This window comes from Hylobates moloch, unplaced genomic scaffold (assembly GCF_009828535.3).
Source record: "Hylobates moloch isolate HMO894 unplaced genomic scaffold, HMol_V3 SCAFFOLD_5, whole genome shotgun sequence".
Lineage (NCBI taxonomy): Eukaryota > Metazoa > Chordata > Mammalia > Primates > Hylobatidae > Hylobates > Hylobates moloch.
In genome coordinates this window covers 88,560,336-88,586,819 of record NW_026652280.1, presented here as the reverse complement: position 1 = coordinate 88,586,819, position 26,484 = coordinate 88,560,336, and the positions used below count along the sequence as shown (strand labels likewise).

The following is a 26,484-nucleotide window of genomic DNA, read 5'->3' as shown; positions in this document are numbered from 1 at the left end:
GGGGAGCCGGCGGCACAGAGGAGAGACTGCCACGTGAAGACACGGGGCCGATGGCCCTGTGAGGATGGAGGCTGAGTTTGGAGCTGAGCATGGACCAGCTGAGAAGAGCCAAAGGTCGCCCGAAACCACCAGAAGCTGGGAGAGAGCGGGCACTGCAGACACTGCTGGCCTCTGGAACTGTGAGAGAAATGTTGGTTGTTTTAAGCTACTGAGTTTGTGAAAATTCATTACAGCAGCCACAGAAAACTACGAGGCCCCTCTCCCCGCCTGGGCTTTGTTTGCTGGTCTGGAGGGTGAGGGTGCCGGCCACACCATCCAGACACTTCCGGCCTTGCTCGTGGGGCCTCCTCGGGGATTTGCCTGACTCCCCCCGGTCTCAGCCGCCACTGAGGGCAAGTGGGAGCCACCGCTAGGCTCGTGTTTCCCTGCTGGGAATCCTAAGGAAGAGGGGGAAGCATTCTCTTTTTCAGAAGCTCCAGAAAATGTCTCCTCAAGACTCAATGGCTCTATTTGATTTCTCACCCATCCGTCAACTTGCTGCTCTTCTGGTGGGTGTGGATGTGCAGTTGGGTTTCAGTCTATAAGACCTGGCCTGGAACTGGGGATGGGGTCGGTCCCACTCAAACCACAGATCTGGGAATGGTGGTTCCCCTGGAGCAAAATCTGGGTGCTGTCAACAGCAGGAGGGGGCATCCGTGGTGGCAAGAAAACCCAGAGCTGTCTACTTAATGGGCCAAAGGAGGGAAGTAAGATCGGCTTTGGTGCCACCACCCAGGCGGCCACCGTGGCATGGGGGCCTGTGCTTCCAGACCTGGGCGGTGCGTGGAATGGTGATGGTGATTATGTGGAAGCGCCGAGGGGATGATGGCGTTCCCTGAGTGATCGCTGTACCCCAAGCTCGGTGCTCAGCAGTGCTCCACACACATTGAGCCATTGAATCCTCAGCATCCCAGAAAGAATTCAGTTATTGGACAGAGATTTATGGAGCCCCTATTCTGTGCTTGTCATTGTCGTGGGTAGGAGATGGAGACGACTCCCCATCATGGGCTGTGTTCTCGCAGGCTTTACCCATGTTACAGGTGTGAACATTGAGGCCCAGAGAAATGAGGCCGCAGAGCTGGAAAGTTGCAGATCTGAGATCCAACCCCAGGGCCTTTTACTCCAAAACGTGTGCTGAATGGGTGTCTATACATGCTGGTGAGTTTTCTTTTTAAACAGCTGATCACCCTCAGATGTCCACTGCCGGCCTGTTTGGCTGCCCTTCTCCAGGCCAGCAGCCAAGACACAGTGCCACCTGCAGGGGCGACCAACTGGGAGCCTCGAAACAGGTGGAGCTGGCGAAGCAGGGCCCTGAGCTGTGTGCGTGGGGCCTGGCTGCAAATGGCCCAGTGAAGGCTCTATGGATTTCCGTTTTTGAAGCTTGAGCCCTTTCTTCTCCATGAGGCTGACCCACCAGGCTGGCTTGGTCGCACACTAGCTGTACGGTCCTGGCTCAGTTACTTTACCTCTCTGGGCCTCGGTTTACTCATCTACAACAGGGGTCGGCAAACTACCACCCTCAGCCCGAATCCAGTCTGCTGCCTATTTTTGTAAATAAAGCTTTATTGGCACACAGCCATGCTCACTCATTCACAGAGCGGCTGCAGCTGCTTTTGCACGGGGCAAGAGACCCTGTGGCCTGCAAAGCCTGAAACCTCTCTCTGTGGCCCTTTCCGGAAAACCTGACAATCCCTGACCTAGCAGATGGGATGATTGTGTGTGGGAGAGTGTAGGCTCTGGGAGGGCAGGGCTATGTCTGTGGCTGTCACCAGAGTGTCCCCTCCCTGTCACCAACCCATGGGGTCGTTGCAAGACTCAGAGAGAAACTGTGTTCGGTGTTGAGCGCAAGGCATATAGTGCGTGCTCAGTAACCTCCAGCTGCAGTTCCTCCCGTGATTTAAACAAAGGCAAGGAGGACTGCCCCGACAGGCTCAGAGGGCCCGGGGTCTGGAATAGGAGCTGATCCTCGGGTTAGACCACTCAGCTCTTAAAGTGGCTGCCGGTTGCGAGGCTTGTCTCAGCTGCTGCTAGGTGCAAATTAAAAGGATTAATGGACACCGCCGTCTTTGAAAGGCTCAAGGCCCACCGAAGCCCCTTCAGCAGAGGGCTCTGCATTCTCTCTTCCCCAGTCCTCCTTGTGTGCCCTCGTGAGTGGCAGTGACAATGCTCCCGGATGTGGGCCCCAAGGCCAGCGGCCCTGGAGCTGCCCGCCCACCCGTCCGCCGGCTATTGTCTGCTCCGGCCTGGCGGTGTGGCGCTGGGCCTGTGGGGCCCTGGCGGGCAGGGGACTGTGGGAACGGATTAGAGGTCCTGGGCTTGCTTTCCTCGTCTTGCATAAACTCTTGATCAAAGACATTCCTGGGATGACAGAGCCCTGTGAGCTGCAAGGCTGGCCCAGCGTGCAGGACGCACACCCCACGCTGCAGCCCCTGCACAGGCCTGCCCTTGCTGGCCCTCGCTGGCCCTGGCTGCAGCGCTGACTTTGGGGACTAGCCTTATGGTGGGACTGGTGATGGAGCGGGTGCCAGGAGGCAACACAGCCTTCCCCACCAGATTCAGAGGCCAGGCCCCCAATGCTGGGCAGAGCGAGGTTGTGACTCTGCTTCCTGGGGTGCTTCAAGGAGGGTCATGCTGCATGCAGGGTAGCCGGAGGGATTGCCGGATGCATGCCACTGCCGCTGGGCCTGGCTTCTCTGGACTCCCACGGGCACTGCCCCACCCTTTGCACGGCCCTACCCACTGCTATCCCACAAGCGCGGTCCGAAGTCCACGTGCCTGCTCTGCCCAGCCTCCTTCCTCTGTCCCCTCAGGGCCTTTCACTCCTCGTGACAACTCTAGGTACTGTCTGGACTCCTGGGGAACCCCCGACCCTTCCAGCCATGGAGTCAGCTCCCGGCATGCGGGTCAGGCTGGACCCATGGCTCTGCAACTCAGCCCAGCAGCTTGGGGCTGCCCTGTAGGAGCCGACACAACCTCCCTTCCATTCGGCCCCCTTCCTAGGACCCACTGTGTGCCAGGGTGGGGAGACGGAGGCAGAGAGGAATCTGGGAGATTTCCGTCCTGGAGGGGCTCAGCCAGAGCAGGAAGGTGCCCAGGCATGACAATCCCGGACTCCCAGAACCGCCTGCCTGGTGTGGGGTAGGGAAGCCTTCAGAGAGCCCGTCCTCACAGTAAGAGCAGAGATGAAGGTTCCTGTGGACCGAGGCAGTGGGCCAAGCACAGAGCAGGAAGCTTGATGCAGTCTGGTGTGTCAGGAGCTCCTGGGCAGACATTGAGCTTATTGGGGTCAAGGCTGGGGAGAGACGGGGCTGAGTCCCAGGGACCTTGGACGGAGCTGAAGGGAGATAGGAAGGCCGGGGGTTGGAGGCAGAGGATGAAGAATGGATGAGGACTGTCTGGCTGCAGGGAGATGGGCCAGGAGGCAGGGCAGGGCCCCTCATGAGCGGGTAGGGGTGGCGGGGCGCGTGAGAACAGGCTTCTGCGAAGGGGCTGCAGGGACAGCTGACTGCGGAAGGCTTTGTCTCTGAAGTTCCTCAAAGGTCAGTTTTTACTGTCACCCTCTGGGCAGCACAGATACTCCAACAAGGGATGAGGTCTTCACTGAATCCCAGGAGGGGTTGCAGGCACAGAGGTGATGTCAGTGGAGTTTGAGAGTTGGGAACAAGGGCCTAGAGTGGCCAGACGATGCCTTTGATATGGCTTGGCTGTGTCCCCACCCAAACCTCATCTTGAATTGTAGCTCCCATAATTCCCACATGTTGTGGGAGGGACCCGGTGGGAGGTGATTGAATCATGGGGCGGCTTCCCCCATACTGTTCCCATGGTATGAGCAAGTCTCAGGAGAGCTGATGGTTTTATAGGGGTTTCCCCTTTCACTTGGCTTTCATTCTCTCTTGCCTGCTGCCATGGAAGATGGGCCTTTCGCCTTCTGCCGTGATTGTGAGGCCTCTCCAGCTACGTAGAACTGTGAGTCTATCAAACCTCTTTTTCTTTATAAATTACCCAGTCTCAGGTATGTCTTAGTTAGCAGCATGAAAACGGACTAATACAGCCTTGGAGCTCGTGGCATAACCACGATGTATAGACCCACCCATCACTGGGGGGTGTACAGACCCCCCCCATCGTGGCACAGCCAGGGGTGGGGGGTGTACAGACCCCCCCATCGTGGCACAGCCAGGAGTGGGGTGTGTACAGACCCACCCATCACGGGATGCCACAGATGCCGAGACAGAGAGAATGGGTTGTGGGAGAGCTTGCAACTGCTTCACTCTGGGCCCAAGCCCTCTCTACACACTTGCCTGTGAACCCACCTGACCCACTCAGGGCCCCTGCCCTGCCCTGCCAGCCTACATGAGCCCCGCGCTTGGCTGCATCTCTCCCAGTAGACGCGTCGCTGCCTTTTGGCTCTGCCAGACCTATCAGCCTACACATCCGTCTTTCATCTTAAAAAAACCTTCCAAACACTAAAGTAGATCCCTAGACCCATGTGCTCCTCTCCCTGCGTGGCAAAGTGGCTCTCCAGCTTCTTCCCCACATCCTTGCTCAAAGCTAACAGGATCCGATGGCTACCTTGCCTGCTCCGTGAAACAACCAAAGGTGCCCTGTGTGATGGTCGGAGCTCTCTGCACAGGCCTCCTGCTACACCCATGTGCTCTCAGGGGATGAATGTAAACCCAGCTGCAGGCCAGGGGTGGGGACATGGCTTCCCTAGGACCCCAGCCCTGACACAGGACCTGGCCCTTGCCTGGAACTGGACAGCTGCAATGGTGCAGACCTGGTCCCTGCCTTCAGAGTAATTTGCCCAAGGAGCAAGGAGGAGGTGGGCCTTGTAAGTCACCCGAGTGGCCACCAGTGTCACCTCTGGCTCCGACTGTCCCTTGAGCTCTTGCTGATGTGACCTGTCAGGGGCACCCTGCAGGCTCCCCCACCCACCCAATATGGGGCTCCCTTGGGGAAGGCTCCCGGAGCCCCCACCCTCAGGAGAGAGGCTGGTGGAGACCTACAGGGGCCAAGTGTTTCCCTCCACACCCCACCTTCCTCCCAGGGCAGGCGCCTGTGGAGCCAGCACACGGACCACCCCGGCCCCACTGTGAGTCCTGGGAGAAGTGCTCTACAAGGCAGGAAGGGTAGACAGCAGGTGCTTCATAAAGGCCACGGAGATTCGACCTGCAGCTGACAAGTAGCACCCATCGGTGGTGTGGGACCCAAGCTTCCACTTAGCTTGGGATGAGGACAAACCAACCTCACAGATGGGTTCAGGAGCAGTGACCAAGGTCTGCGGACACCTTCCCAGGGCACTCCCACTACCCACCTCCACCCCGGGGTTTGAAGTTAAGTCCAGTCATGTGCACCTGAAATCCAGAGGTGGGCGCCACCGGTGTCCTATAAGGTGGCCTCCAGATCCCCACGATCCCAGTGAAAGGCCACCCCGGATCATGGCCCTGACACGGTGCTTTGCTCTCCTGGAGCCTGGCGTTGCCAAAGGACCATGATTCATCCAGAGCAAACAGCAGTTTGCGCCAGAAGAGGGTTAACGAATGCCGGCTTTATTTATTTTCCTATCTGCAAATAACCTAGGAAGACAAACTGGTGGGGCAAGCGAGGGGCGGAAGATGTTCCTGATCAATGGGCACCGCTCACGTCACCCAGGCCGGAGCTGTTGTCTCGCGTGGTTAGAGGTGGGCTCACCTAGCCAGGCAGCCTGCAAACTATTCTCTGGAGCCTCCCGGGACAGGACACCACTTCCCACCTCACACACCTGTGCTGAGGGCTTTCTCCCAGTTGTGAGGGGTGTGCCTGCTTCTGGCTGGATTCTGTCCCCACCCCACCCCCGGGGATGTGGCAGTGTCAGGAGACATTCTTGGTTGTCACAGTGAGTGGCGTGACTGTCATCCCGTGGGTGGAGGTCAAGATGCTGCTGAACTTCCCACAGCGCACAGGACAGGCTGCGGCCTCCCACATCTGCCAAGCCTGCCACCCTGCCCTGGTTCTAGGGCAACAGGACACACGTCCCTGGCTCACGGCCAGCCCAGGAAGCAAAGAGTCAGGCACCACGCTGGGGTTTTACCAGTTTTATTTCTAGACTTTCATGTTTGTCTTTTTGTCTTCTGCTGGAAACATGCCGGTTACATGTTGGTGCTGCGAAGCGCCACGGTGCAACCAGAAACGCACAGACCCAGCCGCCCGCCGCCCAGACCCTCAGACTTGCCCATCACAGGACAGATTCCGCTGTGCCCCGTGCACTTGCCACCAGCCTTTGGCCTCTCAATACACACAACATCCAGGACTTGTGCCCTTGCCCCATCACGACAGACAAAGCGTCCCTCAAGGCCCCCGCGTGGTTCAGACAGACGCCGCAGCCAGGACGGTTGAGGTAAGCGTGAGCCGTGTTCTGGAGGGGTGGGGCGGGATGGGCCTGTGCCCAAGATGGCCTCCGAGCACAGGATGACCCTGCCAGGGCAGGGGCCCGGCCACGCGGGCCCGCAGCGGGGTACAAATTCTTTTGGTTCGGCAGCTTGCTAGGTGACCCGGGCACACAGCACTGTGAGCTGGCTTCATTGAGATTTGGAGTCTCTTTAAATTAGCATTATGCTGTAATTAACAAAACAATAACAAACAGAACACTAGTACATAACAGATTAAACATACCCAAAACTTGAACAAATTCCAGAAGCTATTCCAATCATCCCGAATGAGAGTCCTACAGGTACAGCACCGTGGTGGCGCGTAAGACACACTTGTTATAATAATAATAATAATAATTATGCAACTTCCATAGCTACACGCAAAGAATAACACAGCTGTAAAAACTACTATGATGCTACGCCCCCAATCAGATGAAGTGCCCAGCATCACAGGCGCAGGGAAGAGAAGATGGACACAGCCTGGTCTCCGGGGACACCGGCGCGGTTCTCACACACGTGGCCTCGGGGCTGGCCCCCGCCAGCCTGTGTGGGATTGTGCCCGCATGTCTGCCCGCCGAAGCAGGCAGAACCTGCCTGCTGGGTCCACCATGGCTAAGTGAAGCATGAGGTATTGTGAAACAGGAACCTTTTTGGAATAGAGCAGTAATCACATTAAGTCAAAATTGATCACATAAAAAAAAAAAAAACAACTACAAAAAAGGCATCTGTAATACAATGTTCTAAGAGAAAACTGAAACTAGTACATGGCAGTATATGACATTGTAAAACAAAAAACTGACCCTCCAATAGCAGCAAACAATGTGAAAGAGATACAGAGAAGCGATGTGAGTATTTCCAAACCGTGCCTGGAAGTCAACGGTAGCAGCGCAATAAGAAAATGGAGCTGCGGCCTGTCCCCGGTGTGGGCACCCCCCCGTCCCCTCGGGAGCCTCCTCCTCACACCTCCTCCCGCCTGTCCTCCCTCACACATCAGCCTCCACACTCTTGCCACCTCCCTTCAACACTTCCTAAATAAAAATTACAAGAATTACATAGCCAAGATGTGCAAATTGTCTATTTTGTCACTAAGTTTTTTAAAGGAAGGGGCAGGAGATAAGAATATATCGGAACCGAACTTATGTCGAGTACCCTAACTTTCCTTGTGACACCCATGCCTTTCCAATCAGATGACTTTGGGAAACGCCAAACAGGCTGAATCAATGGCTTTGTGTGGTTTTTTCCTTCCAGATTGTTTTTTTCTCACCTATAAAAGGATCTATCGTTAAAAATAAACTGTATTAAATCTGCAACATCAAAGGCAGAAGGGGTGTGTGTGTGTGTGTGTGTGTGTGTATGTGTGTGTGTGTATCTGTGTGTTTAAATCAAGGGGAGATTACATTTATAAATCATACTGGCCTTATGAACATCCTCTGCAATAAATACACTTTTTAGCCTTAACTATAAATTATATATTTTAGTGTTTAAAAACCTTCCGGTGTGAAACATCTAAGATAACCCTTAAAAACCACCTGTTCTCTAGGTAAACCTCTGAGGTCCCTACTTTCAAACACCAGTTGGCACCAAAGGATTCCTAAACTTCAACTTCTTTAAAGAAAAGGAAAGGAACTTATCATCCTGGCAATGTGAGAATGCAAACCTTTTTCTTCTTGACTGGCACGCAGCCTCCCGAACACCCCACCTCCACTGCCACCACAGTGGCCCGCACTTGCCTCGAAGCCCTGCTTGCACACAAGTACATGGATATTCCCAAACCATTCCATTAGAAAACTGCCCTCCCTCCACACACAACAAAAACAGCGCTATTTCCTACACCTATTGGACTGAAAGTGCTTGGAAATGGAATGGTTTTAGAATATTGAGAAGAACACAAACCAAGTAGCTGTGGGTTGAACCTGGACGTGAGCTGGCTGCAGGGCCGTTGGGTAGAAAACCAGCATCTCATAAACAGGTCACTACAAAAATAGGAAGAGTATAAAAATAGAATATATTATGTCACTATTACGTCTTCTCTTTATAGTAGCGTATCGTAGGAGTGGGACAGGTGGCTTTTCCCGACCCTGCTACGCTGGCTGGTGCCCGACAAACCTCCACTGGGGTGGTGGTCACAGGCGCAAAGGACATGCACACGGGCACGCTACGCTACTGTAACCAAGAGGTGACTTCAGCCATGAATAAGGTGAAGAGGTTACACATCTACCTACGGAATATAATAACATACAATGACTTATAAAGTGACTACATGCATATGAGCAAGCAAAGTACAGAGATGCCTAGAACCACACTACAGCTGTGCTTTTCAGGAAAAGCACAAGAATACGTTTTCCTACCTAAAACCCTCTTCTACTTTAAAAATGGTTTGCTGAATTTTTCTATGTTTTTAAAATGTTTTTATGCTTTTTTTTAAACACGTAAAGGATCAAACCTAATCCTCTCCCGAGACGCCTCCTTGGTGTTAATGCCTATTCTTACAACAGAGAAACAAGTACATTAATAGAAAAACGAGTTGATTATTGGGGTATAAAATCCTCTATTGTTTGTAGCACAACCCTCCTCCCCCACCGCTCAGGGTTATGCAAATACTATTTTTTTCTCTCTCTCTTTTAAAGACAGTTTTTGGGTAATCTTTTTCTTTTGCTTAAGTCAGAGATGGAAGGGAGAAAGAGCAAAGGAAACAACAACCAACAACAAGGAGAATGAAGCTTTCCCTTCTGGTATCAAAACGCTCCGGAGAGGAGGGACTGTCAGGGGAGCACCTGGGGCCGGCTCCGCCCTCACTGGGGGTGGCGGTGGTGCCCGCCTGCCTGGCGCCCTCAGATGTCCACGTCCCGCACGTCGGTGGGTGTGCAAGCCAGGTCCACCTCCTCCTCCTCCTCTTCCTCCTCCTCGGCGGCCTTGGGGTCCATGTTCTGCTGGGCCTGGCGCAGGCTTGACTCCAGCAGGGCTTCGATCTGCTCCTGGCAGGCCCGGAGGCAGTCCTGAGAGAGACGGGATGGGGAGAGGCGGGAAGAGGGGGTCCTTAGAAGGGGCCTGCAGCGAGGGCCCCTTCCCAGGTGCCATGACCTGGAAGGCCTCTGTAAGAGCAAGACTAAGCCAAAAACTGTCCCTCAGCCCATGCTGCCTGCTCTGAACCTGAGCGAGATGTGGGAACTGCCATCGCCTGTCAGGACACCCAGGACCAAACGCCTCCACCTCCCGCCTGGTCTCCGGAGCCACAAGACACCAGATGCTCACCTGCCCACCCTGCACACCCCCTGCCCGTCCCCATGCCCAACAGCGCCTTCACCTCCTATTCCCACTGGCCCTGCCAGCTCCCTGGGGAATTCAGTGCCATCTGATCTGGATAGGAGGCCCTTTGAACTCTGCCTTTTCAGACTTAACCTCTCCATGTGGCAGCCCTCGAGGTGAACCTGGCCTTCCATGATCAATGGCTGTCAAAGCCTTAGGCCGTGCATGACTGAGGATGAATGCTGGGTGGCCAGGGGGACGTGGACCATGGATCCCTCCCCTCCATCCTCTCCTGCTCAGGCCTGTGCCCCGGGGCCACCCATCAGCCTGGTACAGCATGCATCCACCCACTGCGGCCACAGAGGTGCTCGCCCTCGGGCAGAGTGTGACAGAAGCTCCTCAAAGCCCTGCGCCTCCACCCTCTCGGGCTCCAGACTCCCTTGGCAGCGTCCACGCCACACTGTCAGTGGGAAAGAGCAGTCGTGAAATCTGGAACCCCGCACCCAGCCAGGGGCCTCTCCTAGGCTCCACCACGGGCAAGTCCCAGGCAGCCCGAAGCGGCTGCTTACTGCCTGGGGGCTTCTGGATGGAGAACCGGCCCCATGTGTTGGGGCTGTGTGTGTCCCAGCTGCCAGGAAGCTACACTAGGGCTTCAAGCCAAGTCTCTAGGCAGCCCAGGAAACAGACCTTCCACAAGGAGCAGGGCTGGGCCACAGCCCCACCATGTGCCGCACAGGTGCCGCTGAACTCCCAACCAGAAGGGGCTGGACAAAGGCATAGCATGACAGGCGATGACCCAGGCCAGAAGGACTTTTAGGTGGACCCTGGGGGTGGTGACATTTTAGCGCCCTGTGCCTTTATAGGGAGAGCTTTCCTCTCCCACCTTTCAGAAAAATTCTCATCATGGCAAATGAAGCTGGCCGGGCTGGCAGCACAAAGAGTCCCATTGTACAGATGGGGAAACTGAGGCCAGAGGCCTGGGGTGAGATCCAAGACTCCTGACGTTCAACCTAAAATACCAGCCACCTTCAATTGTCAGCCCCATCCAGGGATTCCTCACCTGCGGCCCGCCCCGCCCATGACCCACTCCAGGGTCACACATGCAGCTAGACTCCAGGCCCTTCCCTCATTCCTCTGGCCCCACGGCTGCCTGCAAGGCTACCCCGGTGGACAAAGCTGTTCTCCCACAGCCAGAAGCTCCAAGGAGGCAGCACGCTCCTCCGCGAAAAGTCACTGGTGTGCAGCACTGTGCACCCGATTCACACAGATGGACATTCCACCCACCAAAGAAAATTCTAGAACATGCCCTAGAAAATGCAGGGGCCTCTGCTGTGGACGGTTTTTCTGAGTCTGGGCTCGGCTACGTTGGTCACTAGCTGATCAGGCAGAGTGGACTCCGCCTCGGGTAACTTCACCCCGTGTGTCAGCTCTGAGGCGTGTGCCTCGGAGATCTAGTTAAGATGGTCTCTACTTAGATAAGGGCCAGTGCCCGACTTCCCACAACTGCCTGAAGACAGCAACATCCCAGGGCAGACAGACACCCCTGGCGGGGAAGCGGTTTTCACTCAGGGCGTGGAGTTTGAAATGAAAAGTGCAGATGCGAGTTTCATTTTGACGGAGGGGCTTTCTCTTTCCTGGGCTTCTGGAGGCCTCGATGGTGTTTCTGAGCCATTTTCCTGAGAGAGCTGCAGGCTGCTGGCCTCCACCTTACAGCGGATGAGGACACCTCACCACCCCCAAAGGATAACACGGGGCAGGGTGCAAGGGAGGCCATGGCCGAGAACACAGAAGGGAGGCCCCTGCCAACTTCAGTGTCCCGCAGCAAAAATGCTTCTTCCTCTTCTGAGACACACATGGGCTGGGCAGCCGCTACTCCTGGTGTCCCCGGGACAGAGGCACCACTAGGCAGGGGACAGGCAGGTGGACCCTAGTTAGCATCTGCTGAGACCCGTGCGGAGTCCCCGGGAGGCCCGAGGGCAGACCACCAAGAGGCGGCCCAGGCCAGAGCCAAAACGGGCCTCGCAGGCCCACCCGGCCCCAAGCTGGGGTCAGGCGGTCACTCCCTCACACACCGCGGGGCCAGCGGCTGACCCGGCCACCTCTCTGGTCTAATTTGGTAAATGCCACAAACCCTTTTGATTGTCATTTTAATTCTTTCTTTAAGAAAAGAATCGGGAATAAAACAATGGCATTTTTAAGAAGAAAGACAGTCATCCCAGGGTTTTAACAGCAGCAGCCTCTCAAAGAGGCCGTAAACAACAAGGCTGTCTCTATCCGCCTGTTGTCCGGTGTCTCGGACCTCACAGGAGCCCTTTTCAAGCATCTATTTATTGGCCACGCACATTGTGGCCCAAACAAAGCTCGCCTGGGCCTAACCCCACACACCATCACCACACGGACCATTGGCTGGGGCCGCCTGGGGCCTCCGCCTCAGACGCTTCGCCCAGAAAGGCTCTATGGCTCCTGGAAGCCCCAGGGGACGTGAGAAGCCTGTGAGGACGTCCCGGCCGGTCAGCGAGTTCTAGGAGCAGTGGAAGAAGCCGGCGCCCTGTCAGTCCGTGGCTTGGGGTCCGAGGGGCCCAGCCCCAGCCCCAACCTTGTCACCCTTGGGGGCCTTGGCACCAGCCTTGGCATTTCCACGGCACTAGCTGTCTCCCCCCGTAAGCCCCGGCAAGGCTGCCTGGGACATCTCCCTCACTTACCGGGTCACACTTGATCACTCTGGAGAGGAAGCGTGTGAGGCGGTAGTAGGACAGGAAGTTGTTGGGGCTCCTCAGGTTCAGGCCTTGCACTGCGGCCACCACACTCCCCGCTGCCACCATGGAGGGCGGATTGGAAATGAACTTCACATCTGAGGCAGAAGGAGAGAGGGAAGGAGGCTGTGAGCAGGGGACCCTCTCACAGGATCTGGGCATCCCTGCGTGCTGGCTCCGAGCAAGCAGTCCGGCCTGAAGGGAACCACTCAGTATCTGTGGCTCCACATCCAGGCCTTCCCCAGCCTCCAGCCATCCCTGGGCACTAGGAGAGCAGGAGCCTGGCCCAGGGACCCTCCTGGAACGTCAGCCCCACTGTTGACTCAAACATAACCAAGCAAAGAGAAAGCCACGGGAAGACACAGGACAGGTGACAGGGACATCACTGCCTTCTCATCCTTTTGGCACCTTGAGCCTTGTGAATGTTATCACTTATTCACAAAAACAAAATTAGATGACGCAAATATGAGGACGTAGAGATGTCGCTTCTATGACCCTAACCCTAACCCAAGTACCTGCCACCCCCAGCAGCAGGGATTGGAGACAAGTCATATTCTGAAGGGACATCGCATGGATGACGCCTAGGCCTCCACCCAGGCCAGGCCATGAGGCTGCAGGGTACTGATGAAGCCATTCCCCATGTCCCTTGAGGGGCAAGCCCTGGCCGGCAGCCTTCAGGGCAGCTGTGATGGTTCCCCGTGTCCCTTGAGGGGCAAGCCCTGGCCAGCAGCCTTCAGGGCGGCTGTGATGGTGTGGCTGCGGCTCAGGCCCTGGTGCCAGGAGAGCCTGGCTGGGCTCACTCGGGAGGGAAGAGCTGTTCCAGCAATCCATACCCCTTACCATGGGACCATGACTGTCACAGTGACCTTCAGAGCACAGACCAAGTACACCCCAACTCCACCCGGGCCCTCTACTCACAACTCTCCTATTTCTGGCCGATGACAAAAACACTTTTCTGGGCCGTCTGATGTAGCCCAACAATTCCAGCGACTTCCCAAGTAAGGGAAGAGGTGTGGGGTTCCTAGCACCAGTCACCATGGGACACCTCTAGAGGACTGGGCCGGGAGCCGGGCCCCAAGAGGGAGAAGCTTTCCCAAGAAGTCACCAGTCCCCTCACCCGGGGCTTCCTGGGGACTGTCCTGCACATCTGGGCCCACTTCCAAGAGGGACACCAATCTAGGGCGGCCCATCAGCCTTTGTGGTCTGCACAAAACTCCCTCTGGTCACTGTCAGATACTGGGGCTCATCCGCCTGCCAGGCTGCAGTAGCGGGCGTCTCAGTGCCTCCGTGACTGACCTCCTAGACAAACAGCAGACCGGCTCTTTCCATAGAGAGCCTCGCCACCAATTATGTCCCGGTTTGTGGCGGGGAACGCCAGCCTCCCCTCCTCAGGGCAGTCATGCACCTACCGTGGACAGGTGGGCCAGCGTGGGATGTGCCGCTCGGCCTGGCCCCCACCCCAGCAGAGCCTGGGGGCAGCCTTTTGTCACACCCACGAGGAATTCTGCACAGGAACCAGGGGCCCTGGTCTGGGAGCCGGACGTCGGCAGGGATGAGTGTGGCATCTTTGTCGGCCCCATCGCCTCATCTCGCGCCACTGAGCGCCCAGGAACAAGGGGGGTCGGGGGAGCTGAATGGGAGCCGACCCAGGCACAAAGGGAGAGGGGCCCCCACGGGCCGCCAGGGGTGCGGCGGCCCATCCGAGACTTCATCCCGAGAGAATAAACAACTTCGGCCTTGTTAAAGAGAGAGGGGCGCCGGTGAGGGGCTGGGAAGAAAGGCAGCCACCCTGAAGGGGAGACAAAGCCGGCTGCTGGGCGCCGTAACAACTTAGAAAAAGAAATCCTTAACGAGCCGAACCACCTCTTTTCCCCTTTAAATGGGAGCAGTTCCACCCAGTCTGAGAGCCGGGAGCCATGAATGAAAACCTTTTCATTGAGGCAAATCAGAATCGCACACAGAAACCGCTTCTGCAGGGAGCGACAGGTTCTAGCTGGCCCCGCACCTTGTGCTCCCCCCGTCTCCAGGGGCACACGCAGAGCAGAGTCACTGGGGCCACGTTGTTTCAGAAGCTCATGTCCTCACCAGAGTGTGTGGTGCTGTCTGTGTTTATATTAGGAGCCACCCAGAATTAGACACCAAAGCTCCAGGATTTGACCCTATCCGCTGCCTGGTTGTAAAGGGAAGTGACAGCTGTCCTGGAAGCTCCGCGGCACTGGACGTTCCTCACCTGGCCTCCTGCGGAGCCAAGGACACACCTGCCCTGAAACCCCCATGCGTGAGTGTATGCAGCATGTGCACACCTGCTGGGGACCTGGGGCCAGGGATGCCTGGTGCAGGGAGAACCCCCAGCATCACCTTTAAATGTAACCCTTGCCACGTGGAGGGCAGAAACACCTTCCTAGACTCTTTCCCATGCCTCCACCTCCTTCAACCTGTTTCTGACTTTAAGCAGCCGTAAGTCACTCTTGTCTCCACAGATGTCCGGCAGGACCAAGGCACTGGCTGCTCAGTTACGTTCCATGGGGTGGCCATGGGTCAGGACCTGGAGCACTTTGCAGGGGTGGGTCCCCTGGCCTCCTGCACCTCCCTCAGGGCCCACTCTGGAGTGGACTCCACAGCCACTGAGAGCACTTGCACAGCTGGGTCCCCGAGTGTCCCTCCTCCTTCACCCACCGCTGGGGGCGCCTTCGCAGACAAAGGGTGTGCAGTAGCGGGGAGGATGAGACTCTGCACCTGCCCACTGCCTCCCACCAGCACCCAGGGGTCCTGCGAGGGGAGCTCCACCGCTGGAGCCACCCTGTAGGGAGGCTGTGCAAGAACCACGCCCCATGTTCTCTCCAGGAAACTTTGCATTTCTCTGAAGCCACTTTCAGCTCCATAAAAGGCTGTCTGGAGTCTCCGGAGGCCTGTCTCCTCTGAGGAGCACCAGCCAGAGAATATGCCTCCCTGTCTGCCGCATGCCCCCCACCCCAGACCCATCCAGGCTCGACGACATCCTTGGCATCTTCATCTGCCCACTTTGGGGACTCACTTGGAAACATGTGGGGAGGGGTTCATGTCTCAAGCAGGTGGAGGAGGTGGGGGAGGCCTCATGCCTAAACCAGAAACCATTCTGAATACCGGCTGTGGGCTACCGGTGTCAGAAGGGAGCAATGAGGTAGGCTTGGGGGGCTCTACCCTCTGGGGAGGGGAGAAGATGCTACTGCCTCTTTGATGCCCCTGGGCCTTGTGGCCTAGGTCACCCAGAGTGAGCCCCCAAACAGATGTGACGACTGAGGCTTGACCAAAGGTGGGCCACAGCAGAGCTGGGTGGGATGGGGGCATGACCCCCCATGAGGGTAACCAGGCCTCCTGGGCCAGGGAAGGAGGCGGTCACAATGGGGTCAGAGGCAGGGCTGGGGACAGCAGGAGGTGGCACCCTGTGTATGTGTGTGTCTGTCCCCACTGGGTTCTGGGGCCAAGGCCATGTCAGGGAGGAGCCTCTGGGGCCATGCCAGGGGAAGTGAGAACTGGGTGCTTCTGCTGCCCACAGTGGTGCCCAAGCTGAGACTGCTGTGAAGCGCCCCCCCAGGGCTTAGCTGAGCCTGGCTGGCTGGCAGCACCCCTGGCAGGGCCTCAGGCAGCAGAGCTCCTCTGCTGGACACCCCTGCACTCAGCTGCCCAGAGCACGTGGTACAGGCAGGCCACAGCTCTCCCCGCCCCTGGAGGCGCCTCTGGCAGGTGGCCCAGCCTGGGAGAGGCCAGGAGAGGGCCCCTGCAGCTCAGGCTCCTTAAGGACACAAGAAGGGCTGGAGGTGGGTGGAGAAAGGAGGCGGCCCTGTGGCCAAGGTAAACCCCTTTCAGCATGGAGTGGCCACAGGCTGCCTGGCCTGAAGGATGAGGCCAGAGCAGCGGGACACAGGCAGGCTGAGCTGTCCACACCAATGCCCAAGGTACTGCATGGTGGCCGTGAGGGAGCAAATCCCCCTCCATCCAGCGCAACAAACAATCCAGGGCCTCTGCTCACCAGAGCTGGAAGAGCGCTTTCCAGCGCAGGAGGGGGCCTGGGGACATCTTCCCAGACAGCACCCAGGTGGAGAGCAAGAAGCCGGCCAGGGTCACCTAAGGAGGCGGCTCTCAAGGGGAGGCCGGGGGCTGCCGGGCCTGCCCTACCTGTGGCACAGAGGGCAACGAAGGTCTGCGCGTGTTTGCGGATGATCTGTTTGTTCTCCTCCGCCTCTGGCATTTTGGAGAGGAAGTGTTCAATGAAATCGTGCGGGGTCATGGCGGCCAGGTTCCACTTGAGCTTGTTCACCAGTAGCAGCTCCATTTGCTGCGAACACAGGGTGAAGCGGCCATCAGGGGAGGTGAGGGCCGGCCCGGGAGCGCGGGGAAGCCGGCAGCACGGGGGCCAGGCCACGCCGCATCTCCGGCTCAGAGCACTGGCCCCTGCGTCTCGTGCGGTCCTGGAGGTTGGAGGGGAGGGCTGGCGAATGCTGGGGGGTCATGGGAGCTGGGGCAACACGCGATCCCAGATCAAAACAGAAAAGGCGCCCGCCGCGTGAAAAGACTCTGCAAGTAGAAACAAAAAGACCTCCCACCACCTGGAACTGGAGACTCAGCGCCGAGCGCGGCGCTCCTCGTGCAGCCGCTGGAGGGCGCGCGCCGCCCACTTTTCGGCCACACCGCGGGGCGCGAACGCTGTGGGAGTCGCAGGCAAGCGCACACGGGGCGGCGGGACGGGGGCGGCTAGGATCCCGCCCGTTCCCCGGACAGGGACGCCCAGCGGCGGGGCCGCCCTCCCTCGGAGGAGCAGATATGTCAGAGGCGGGCCGGCCGCCACCGCCTGCACCTTCCCCGGCCCCGTGGTCCTGCGTGCGGCTCGCGGGGGACTGGGGGCGGCGGGGTCCCGTGGTTACCAGCAGCTCCTCGGGCCGGATGGAGTTGTCGGTGTAGATGCACAGCTTCTCGGCCGTCAGTGGGATGGTCTCCTTCATCTTAGAGGCCACGAACATGCAAGTGGCCCCCAGCAGCTGCAGGCGGCTCTTTTTCACGGGCTCCAGCGACAGGAAGCGGTCCAGGTAGTTCATGGCCAGCGGGAAGACGTCCTCCTCGCATTTCTGTTCCTCGCAGACCTACGGAGGCACGGGGCCCGTGACCGCCGCCGCCAGGTCGCGCCGCCCCCCTGCACTCCCCCGCACCCCCCATCGCGCTCGGCAGGGCCGCCAGGTCTGGAGGGCGCCAAGGGGTCGGGGCTGGGGGCGGCAGGAGCTTCCTGTGATGCGCCCCCTCCCCCGCGCGTCCCCAGTACCCACCCTCCCCGAAACTGAAAGGGAAAGTCCCCGCGAAGCTGGCACGGTGGGGGCGGGAGCGGGCACAGCTGGGCGGCGTGCGCGGCGGCGCGGGCTGCCGGCCCCGGGGACCCCGGCCCGCCCTGGAGCTCCGTGGTCCCTCTGACTGGGGGTCGACACCCAACTGGGGTGCGGGGCCGCGGAACGGGCCGCGGGGTTGGGCGCCGCGCCTGCGAGACACAAAGGTGGCGTCCCAGGCCGCCGCGCCGCATTTCCCCAGACGTCATCTTTTCAAAAAATATTTAAAAATATTAAAAAAATAATTAAGTGCATAAAAAAACCCTGAAAATGACCCTCGGGCGACCCTTTACCCAGGCCGGGGGTCGGGAGTTTGTTACAGGCTCCGGGGGGAGCCCCAGGAATTCAAACTCCGGGGCCCCCCCTTCCCCCTGGGCGCGGGCGGCGTTTCCCTCTCGCAAGGGCACCACGCCGCACTTTCAAAAATTATTTTAAAATACTTGCGGGCCCCTCAGGCGCCCACCCAAGGTCTGAAAATGTGCTCCCAGGCCCCCGGCTCGCTCGGAGAAGGTCCCCCAAGCCGAGATCCCTGCAGACGGGGATCAAGCCCTGGCGTCTTGGGGGCCACGCGACCTTGCAGCTCGCCGTGCTCTCCGGCCCAGGCTGCCCGTTCGGGGCGCCCCGGGACTCGCTGCTTGAACAAAGGCCCCCCACTTCCCGAGCGGGGTCTCCCCAAAACTACCCATGCCGCGTCCCTGCACCCCTCCCGCGGGCTCCCGGCGGCCGCGCGGCCCCTAGCTGCGGCCCCAGCGCCCGGCGGCCGCTCCCCGCCCCCACCCTGCCCCCAATTATTAATAAACACTTTTGCTTTGCAATAAAAGAGCAAAGATGGCGCATAATACTGGCACGAGCGGCCCTTGCATACGTGTCCATGGATATTAATTTAAAAATCAAATCTATGCCCCCTCCCCCCGGAGTTGGCGGCTCCCGGCCGCAGCGGCCGGGAGAGGAGGCGCAGCCGGGCTGGGGCGCAGGCGGGGGGCACAAAGCGCACCCAGCCTGCCAGCCCGCACCCTCGGGCCCATTGGGGTGCCCCTGGCACTGGCTTCTCCCGAAGGCACCACTCCCCGACCCCCTTCTCCCCTCCCACGAAACGCAACTTCTAGCACCCCCACCCCCACCCCTTCCTCCTTCAGAAAATACCCACAATTTTTATTTTGAAAATACGGATCCCTAGCAACAACACGGCAAACTTCAAAGTTCTAGCAGGAGAGAAGGGAGGGGGGTGAGGAGCAAAGAAACGTGGGTCTGGGCAACAAGTTGCAGGGAAGTCTTAAGAGAGCCGCCCGAAGCCCCGCACCTCCAGCATCCAGGTGGCGACGATCTTCCGCATGGACGGCAGGACCTCCTTCTGCACACATTTGAAGTAGGACACCGAGGGCGCGCAGGTCTCCTCCGCCTTCAGCATGGCCCGCAGCACCCTGTCGTTGAGGAGGTTGGCATCGGGGTACGCGCGGCGGATGGTTTCCACTTCGCAGCACAGGAGCTGGTGTTCCATGGTTGGGGCTCTTCCTGGGCAGCTGGGGAGGGCTGTGGGTCCGGGCTGGGTCCGCGCTCGGCTCTCGCTTCTGCTGCCCCGCGCTCCCTCGCGCTCTTCTGCCCCTCGCCGGAGCGTCTGGACTCTGCTGCTCGCTGCTACTGCGCCGACAGCCCTCTGGAGGCTCCAGGACTTTGCAACTTCAACAAAACTCCCCTGTAGTCCGTGTGACGTTACTGTTGTTAAGCAGAGATCAAAGCCGGGCAGAGAATGGGAGCGGGAGGGGGGCGGGGGCGGGAGCAGGGGGAGGGGGCGCGGGCGCCAAACGCCGGGAGCAGCGAGGGGCAGAACCCAAAAGCCATCCCTGAGGCGCCGCGCCTGCCCTGCGGCGGAGTTGCCCCTGTAGTCCGGTTTTCATAGAAATGCAAATCAACCCGCTGCAGCCTTTCTCCCCGCCAGGGAAGAGGGGTGCAGGGGGCCCCGTCCGCCTCGAGTGGGTCCCCCGGGATTTAGGGGGTGAGGTGGAGGTGGCTCTGCAGTAGGGGACAACTAGGAAGGCCGGCAGGCCACACGCAGCCTGGGGAGACCACGAGAAGGGGTGACTCTGGGGCGCGACGACACCCCATATCCAAGCCGGCAGAATGGGCGCATTTCCAAGAACGCCACGAGGGCACCCACGGGCGGACAGACGGCCAAAGAATCTCAGCGACTGCATCTTCTTTCATTTTCCTTAACACGTGTAAATTTCAAGAACTATTTAGCATGCAGGGACGGGGAGGACCCGGCACACAACCCCTGTGCAAGTTTCATTCCGGCGCACAGGGGCGTCGTTGCAAATGCCCAAGGGGGTAACCCTAAAAGTTAAAGGGATTTCAGCTTAGCATGCGCTCGCTCAAAAAATAAAATAAAATAAACGCCCGAAAATTCCAGCAGCAGCCCAAGATGGTGGCCAGCATTTCCTTCATCTTGTCCTTCTAGCCTGGAGACTCTTCGGGCTGCCTTCCTACCTTGACCAGTCGGTCCTTGCGGGGGTCCCCAACTGCACCCCCTCCCTTCCCGTGCGGGCAATTTAACCGGGAGAAACACACCTCGGAATGGAAAGCTGAGAAACAGTGATCTCCGTTCTGACTCATTTTTTTAAATTAAAAAAGAAATTAAATTGCTGGAAATATTAGTCGTCTCTGCCTGGGATAAGACCACTGGAAGGTTCCTAATTGGTTTTGTTGGGGGTGTAGACATCCCCTCACCTGTAGAATTTGCCCTGGGACTGAATTCGTGAGCGTGAGGGGGCTGGCAGGAGCCGGCATAATTCAGAACAATTATCAATTAAACAAACGAGTGTACTGATCTGATTTTTAGCAAAATCGATAGGTGTTCGTGGTTACATGAGAGGGTCCCCAATATTATCGCAAAGTTAAGCAGATGTAAATTAAAATACGTAGTTTTTAAAATTACAGGTTGTCTCTTTGGTGCATTAAAAAATAAAAGGACATTTTACTGTCTTAACTTTTTTGTTTTTATTTTTACAGTACCTGCCCCAAATTAAGAAAACTGTTCATTTACTTCCTTTTGAATATAGTTTAGTGTCATCAAACCACCGTACCCTCTTAACAGTAAAAGCTCAAAGAAAACGGATAGAAAAAGCCCTCTCCCCTTCGCCAGGGTGCTCACAGCAAGATGCGACCTCCCCCCCACTCCCTACCTTTCAGGGTGAATTCCTCCCGCGCCCCCTCCCCCGCCGGGAATTAGGATTACTAATATTCCGGGTCCTGGGGGGTAATTACCCCCAGATTCCGCATGGGGAGCGATGGGTGGCCCCAGCAGGGAGCACCCACGGTCGTGCCCCCCCACTCCCCGAGCACCCACAACCGCGTTGGCCCCGGCATAGCCAAGCCTCAGAGCATCAGCCGGAGCACGAGGGCGGCCCAGCTGCTTTTTCATTCATAAAATCCCGACCCGGCGGCCGCCTGGATGATTTATGGGGCCCAGAGCTATCACCCGGCCTCTCCCATCCCGGGGGGCAAGAGGCCCCGAGGCCCGCGTGCGCCCTGGCCCAGCCCCAGGCGCGAAGCGGGCCGAAGTCGGCTAGGGGCAGCAGGGCATAAAGAGGCTCGCCCACTCCGGCAAAACCGGCTCTGGGTCCAGGAGGGAGCTTCACCCCCCCATCCCGGGCGCAAGACAGAGGAAACTGGAATTAGCATGAGCCAATGGGGGCGCGGCGCTGTTACTAGGCGGACCGGGCAGATCTCGACTAGGAACTTCGTTGATTTCCCGGCTCAGGGACGAGCGCAAAATTGCAAGCCCGGTTAGCGAGCGTAAAGAGCCGTCCAGGAACCCGCGGGGGAGACGCTGGAATTTGGGGCCCGGCGGGGAGCGCCAGCTGCCCAGCCCCCACCTGGGGGACCCCTGCTTGGCGGCCCGCGGGTCCCCCGAGGGGGCCAATACCTCTGGGCTTTTGAGGGTCATTGCTTCAAGAAGCGCAGAGAAAGCATTTTGATTTTATTTTTTCCAAAGAGAAAAGCAACTTTAAAAAACTTTTCTGTTGAAGTTTTACTTTACACTGTCTTCTTAAAACCCACCACGAAGCAGGAACTGCGGATTCTGGGCTCGTTTAAAGTGCTCTGTTCTTATTTCTTGGTGACCATTTGGAGACAAAAGGGCAAGTGGCCCAGTCGGGAGGGTAACCACGTTGTTTGAAAGAAAATCCAAAATTAACTGAAATCACCTTCACGCTTTCCTCGCCCCCTGGCCCTTGCCCCGGTGACCGCGGCCTGGGCGGATGGTCGGCCAGGAGAAAGCGAATTCCGCTGCAGGCGCGTGTTCGCCACCGTCCCTGGCTGTGGGAACCTTCATTCAGGCGGGGGAAGGGAGAGCGTTCATTCAGGAACTGGCGCGCCGCGGCGCAGACCCCAGGACTCAGCGCGGCTGCGCGCCGCGGGGCTGGGGGCTTGGGTTAGGGGCGGGTGGTGCAGGGACCAGTCCCGACCTTTCGCCAGCGGCCTCCCGCACCCGCCTTTCCACCAGGGCGGCTGGCGGGCGGGCGCACCCAGGTGGGGTCACCTGCAGCCGCATACCTGGCGGCGACTTGAAAGGACTTGGCTCAGGCTCCGCGAGTTTTCCATTGTTAAGCCCTTAAGTCGCCCGGGAAAACGCTTCCGAAAGCCGGCCCCTGGGCTCCGAAGGCGCTCGAGCTCCCCTTCCCCCCACACTGCTCGCTTTTGGGGTGCGCGTGGCGGCCCACGTACTATGGCAACTCTGCTTCGGTTACGTAGCGCCGATCCTGGGCGCCCCAAAACTGCGAGGTGGGCCGGGGCGAACTCCGGCCCCAGTGCCCACCCGAGACAGCCACACGCTCGGAACATGGACAGCCGCACCCCCACCCCGCCCGCCCATCGCCCCAACCGCAGACGTGCGTTTCCGCTCCACATCAATTAGTTTCAGCCACACACAGACCACCCTACCACCGCCCCTCCCGCGCCCCAGTAGTCTCTCCGGCGGGCTGCGGGGAAACGAGACCCCTCCCCTAGCTCCGAAGGCTGCGGGCAAGGTGTGCGCTGGAGTTAAAACGCAAACCCAACAGGTAGGGGGGCGGCCCTGGCTCCAACGACGCATCTGGGATCCCGAGGCTGAAGGCGCAACTCTTGAGGGTTAAAGGCGATTCTACTTCCTCGACTCCCGCCCCTCAAAACGCATCGCCTGGTACCCTGAGCAATATGAACCCCCAAATCCACCAGGGATTCCCTGGCCTTCCGGCTGGCCCCAGCCCCTCTCAGACCAAGTGGTGGGGAGTAGGCGCCCAGATCAAGAAGAAAACCACCTCCGACCACAGGAGAGAAAGCGGGCTGGGGGTGACCTCGGAGGTCACGTTCCGCCTTCTCCCCTGCAGTCAGGCCCGGCCGCGGCCCACCCGAGGTTGAGCAGACCCCCGCGTCGGACGGAGACGCAGGGCTTCGCTGCGGGACTCGCGGGGCATAGGAAATCTGCGGCGGCGGCTCGCAGGAGCCGGTTTTCCGGCGGAGGATCCGCGCTGAGGCCCTCGTGGGCTCCCACGGCATGCCCCACTCCGGAACTTGCCGCGCCCTCCCCTGCCTTTTCCGGAAGACTGCGGGGAGGACCCCGCATCCCCGCGCCTCTCCAGCTCGCTCCTTAATGCCCTTGGAACGCTTGAAAGCGCTTCCATCCCTCGCCTTGGCACTTGGGGGTGGGTGGAAGAACAGCGGGGTCGTTATTACGGGGCGCCTTAGAGTTCTGGTTATCGGGACACTCAACAAGCAGGGGAGGGGAGGGAAAGGGAGTTTTTTTCCAGGTGCGGGAAAACGGGTTGCGTACCTAATGCCCCGCGCCCTTCCCCTGGGGTCCCTGGAGACCGTGCCTTAAGGGCTGGGGGCAGGACTCGGATTCGGACCCCTTAGGGAATTCTGGGTTCTCAGCGTCTGAGGGACTGATGGGCCGCGCTCGGTCCCCAAGCCCCTCCTGGGTGTTCACGCGGGGCGCGACTTGCCCAGCGAGTTCTGGGTGGCAGGGCCAGGGCCGGGGTGCGGCTGGGGGAGGTGAAGAGGGGAGGCGAGAGCGCGCGCCGCCGGACCCTGGGCCGTGGCTCAGGAGCCGCGCGAGGCCGCGCCGCGCATTCCGCGCATTCCCGCCGGGCCTCAGTTCCACCGCCACGTGGTTGCCCTGCGTCCGCGTTTACCGTAAGGCTTAGAAAAAGCGCGCATTACGGTTCCCGAGCGCATGCGGACCTCCCAGGACGACGCTGAACTCGAGCGCCCGTCCAGCTGTGGTGTCCAACATACTCCTTCCCTGCGGGTAGGTAGGGGCTGCTTTTTTACGTAATAAGGCGTGTTGTACTGCTGGAGCGATAGCATGTTCATCTGTAAAGACGGGCAGGAAGGAGTGTGCTCGGCCCTACTGGAATCTGTAATAGGGCGACTGTCCGGCTGAAGAAAGTGACAGAACCGGGGTCGTGACCATTCCACCTTCTCAGCGGTGGTAAAGAACCAAATAGCAGCTGCAGCCTTCCGATGGCGTCCAGTGCACTGTGGCTGGAAAGCTCGGAGCAAGAAGATGCTTAGCAAATAGGAAAACATCCAGAAACTGCCTATAGCTACCTTTTCTTTTCTTTTTTTTTTCCTGAGAGTCACTTTAAGATAAAGAATCTAGTGCATCCCTGGACCCTGAGGCCGACCTTAACCAACAGGATGCCTGCCTGGGCTCATGAGGTTCAGGGCATGATTGGGGCCCCCTGAGACCCAGGCTAGGTTGTGTTGCCTCCCCAGGCTTGGATAAGTCAGAGGGATCCTTAGGCCCCTCCCGGACCATCTCGCTGAATCCTGGCTTAGAGAGCTGTCCCTGCTATCCTATGGGAGAGAGACAGCTTATGTGCCCTAGGGTGGAGGGGGCTTGCATTGGTCCCCATGCTTCTAGACACACCTCTAGCCCTGAGCAGCACCAGTTCACCCAGTCTAAGGGAAGCATGGCCATTTGCTTTGAGGTCCATCTCCTGTAGGGTTTGGAGAAAAAGCCTTCACTCACCACCCATCCTCATCTTCTCACTTCTGTGAGGTGTTTCCTCCAGCTAACTTATAGTTTCACACACTTACTCTCAGGGAAATGCATTTAATGGTAAGGAAACTGAGGCACAGAGAAACCAGGTGCCTTGTTCAGGTTCATGACATTGGCAACAGTGATGGTCTGCAGCCATGTCATGGACACTGTCAGAATAAATCCAGCTTGCTTGGAAGCTGATAAAGATAAAAATCTACTTTTTCAAGAATTCATGCAAAGCCAAATCACTTTTTTTTTTTTCTCAAAATTTCAGGCAGGTGGCAGCCACATTTACGAAACTGAACAAGAATGCCACATACAGACCTACATCTGCCACTAGTTGTGTGGCCTTGGACAAATCTCTGTCCCCATCTGTAAAATGGGCTATGATCGTTTTCTTCGCAAGGCCACGGTGAGGAGTAATTAAGGTAATATGTGGAAACATTTAGCGCAGGGCCTGGCAAGTGTCAAGGCCTGCTCGATTTATTCATTCATGTATTTGTTCTTATGCAGGATGAAGGCCATGTGCCACATGCAGTATGTGGAATTAATTACACATTTCAGTTTATATTCAGAAAGAGGATTTTACAAATGACTTTATAATCTGTCAGCTTGCTTCTCTATGCTGACTTCTCCTGAGCTGTTTGTGGACGTGAGATTTAAATCATGGAACAAACTTTTACATGAAAAAAAAATTAACCGCATTAATCCTTCCTTCTTTCTTCTCCCCTAACTCTTCTTTCTCTTACTCTGCAAAAGGAGTAGAAATGTTAATTTAAAAAAGAAGCGCTTTAATTAAGGGCACAAGTGTCAATGCCAGGATGAGAGGCAGAGCCATAGGGAGGGTTTCTGCTGGCCCAAGAGGGTCAGTAGCCCAGGGCTCTGCCCTGTCTCTGGATGGACTGGCTGGGTTCCTGGCACCCATTGCGTAATAGGAGCCATTCTGCTCAAACGGGAGGGGGCAGTCACAAGGGACACTGGCCAAAGGTGTGGGTCAGTGAGTGCCGCTGCTGGAAACAAAAAGACACGACTGTCAAGAAGCTGCCAAGGCAATGTGAGCTCAGGGCCTCGACACAGCCTGCCAGGCCAGCCTCTGCTCTTAGTATCTTGCTATGGGGAAGGGAGAGAGGGCTCCTGGGACGTCTAGCCTGGAAAGCATTCCCTGGGCCCCCAGGCTCTGAGCATTGGTTCTCTGCTGGCCCTCTGGGCTGCGGGTTGGTATACTTCCAGGCAAAGGCAAAGGAAGCCTGAGGGCTTCCCTTAGCTGCCTTGTCCTGGGCAAATGCATTGTTTACTCCATCCCTTTTGAGTTATTGAAAAAAAAAATCTCTGAAATCCCTTTTGTAGCATCCCAAGAGGGGAATTACAGCTGCAAGAAGGGAGCCACTGAAGGTTATTGAGGGCCAGGGGCATGAGGGCTGGAGGGGCCATGGTGGTAAGGCCAGAGCAGCTTTCTGGGAAGGTGAACCTGGGCTTCTCCAAAGGGAGACAGATCCTGGCGCTCCCTTGCCCCCTCAGGCCTCTGCCCTTTGGTTGCCATCTGACGAAGCCGAGCTTGGAATCCACCCACCCATGAATTCCCATGCAAGCTCCAAGGTGCTAGACAGAGGCTGTTTGGAAAGAAGAGATGAGAGATAAGGACAGTAACTGGGGAGATACAATATAGGGGA

At 57.9% G+C, this 26,484-nt stretch overlaps 2 protein-coding genes across 2 annotated transcripts; one reads left to right on the top strand and one right to left on the bottom strand.

The window, feature by feature from the left end:
- Nucleotides 1–2,674: 2,674 nt before the first annotated feature.
- On the top strand, nt 2,675–3,377 carry LOC116469118 (uncharacterized). The gene is given in 2 exon segments (XM_058439048.1): nt 2,675–3,303; nt 3,305–3,377. Coding segments are annotated over 2 exon segments (702 nt in total).
- A 2,718-nt stretch (nt 3,378–6,095) lies between these two features.
- On the bottom strand, nt 6,096–19,476 carry CCND1 (cyclin D1). The gene is made up of 5 exons (XM_032153751.2): nt 19,094–19,476; nt 17,344–17,559; nt 16,598–16,757; nt 12,392–12,540; nt 6,096–9,439 (listed from the first exon to the last, which is right to left on the bottom strand). Exons 1-5 carry the CDS (start codon nt 19,289–19,291, stop codon nt 9,275–9,277), a joined length of 888 nt encoding a protein of 295 aa, XP_032009642.1. The 5' UTR covers nt 19,292–19,476; the 3' UTR covers nt 6,096–9,274.
- Between the last annotated feature and the right edge of the window lie 7,008 nt (nt 19,477–26,484).

Bases quoted from the DNA above. Each gene is read 5' to 3' on its own strand.
- CCND1 (XM_032153751.2), bottom strand. From the start codon at position 19,291: ATGGAACACCAGCTCCTGTGCTGCGAAGTGGAAACCATCCGCCGCGCG. The intron at 17,560-19,093 runs GTGCGGGGCTTC...GTGCCTCCGTAG, and splicing joins TCGCCACCTGGATGCTGGAG to GTCTGCGAGGAACAGAAATG. The intron at 9,440-12,391 runs GTAAGTGAGGGA...CGTCTCTCTCAG, and splicing joins GAGTGATCAAGTGTGACCCG to GACTGCCTCCGGGCCTGCCA.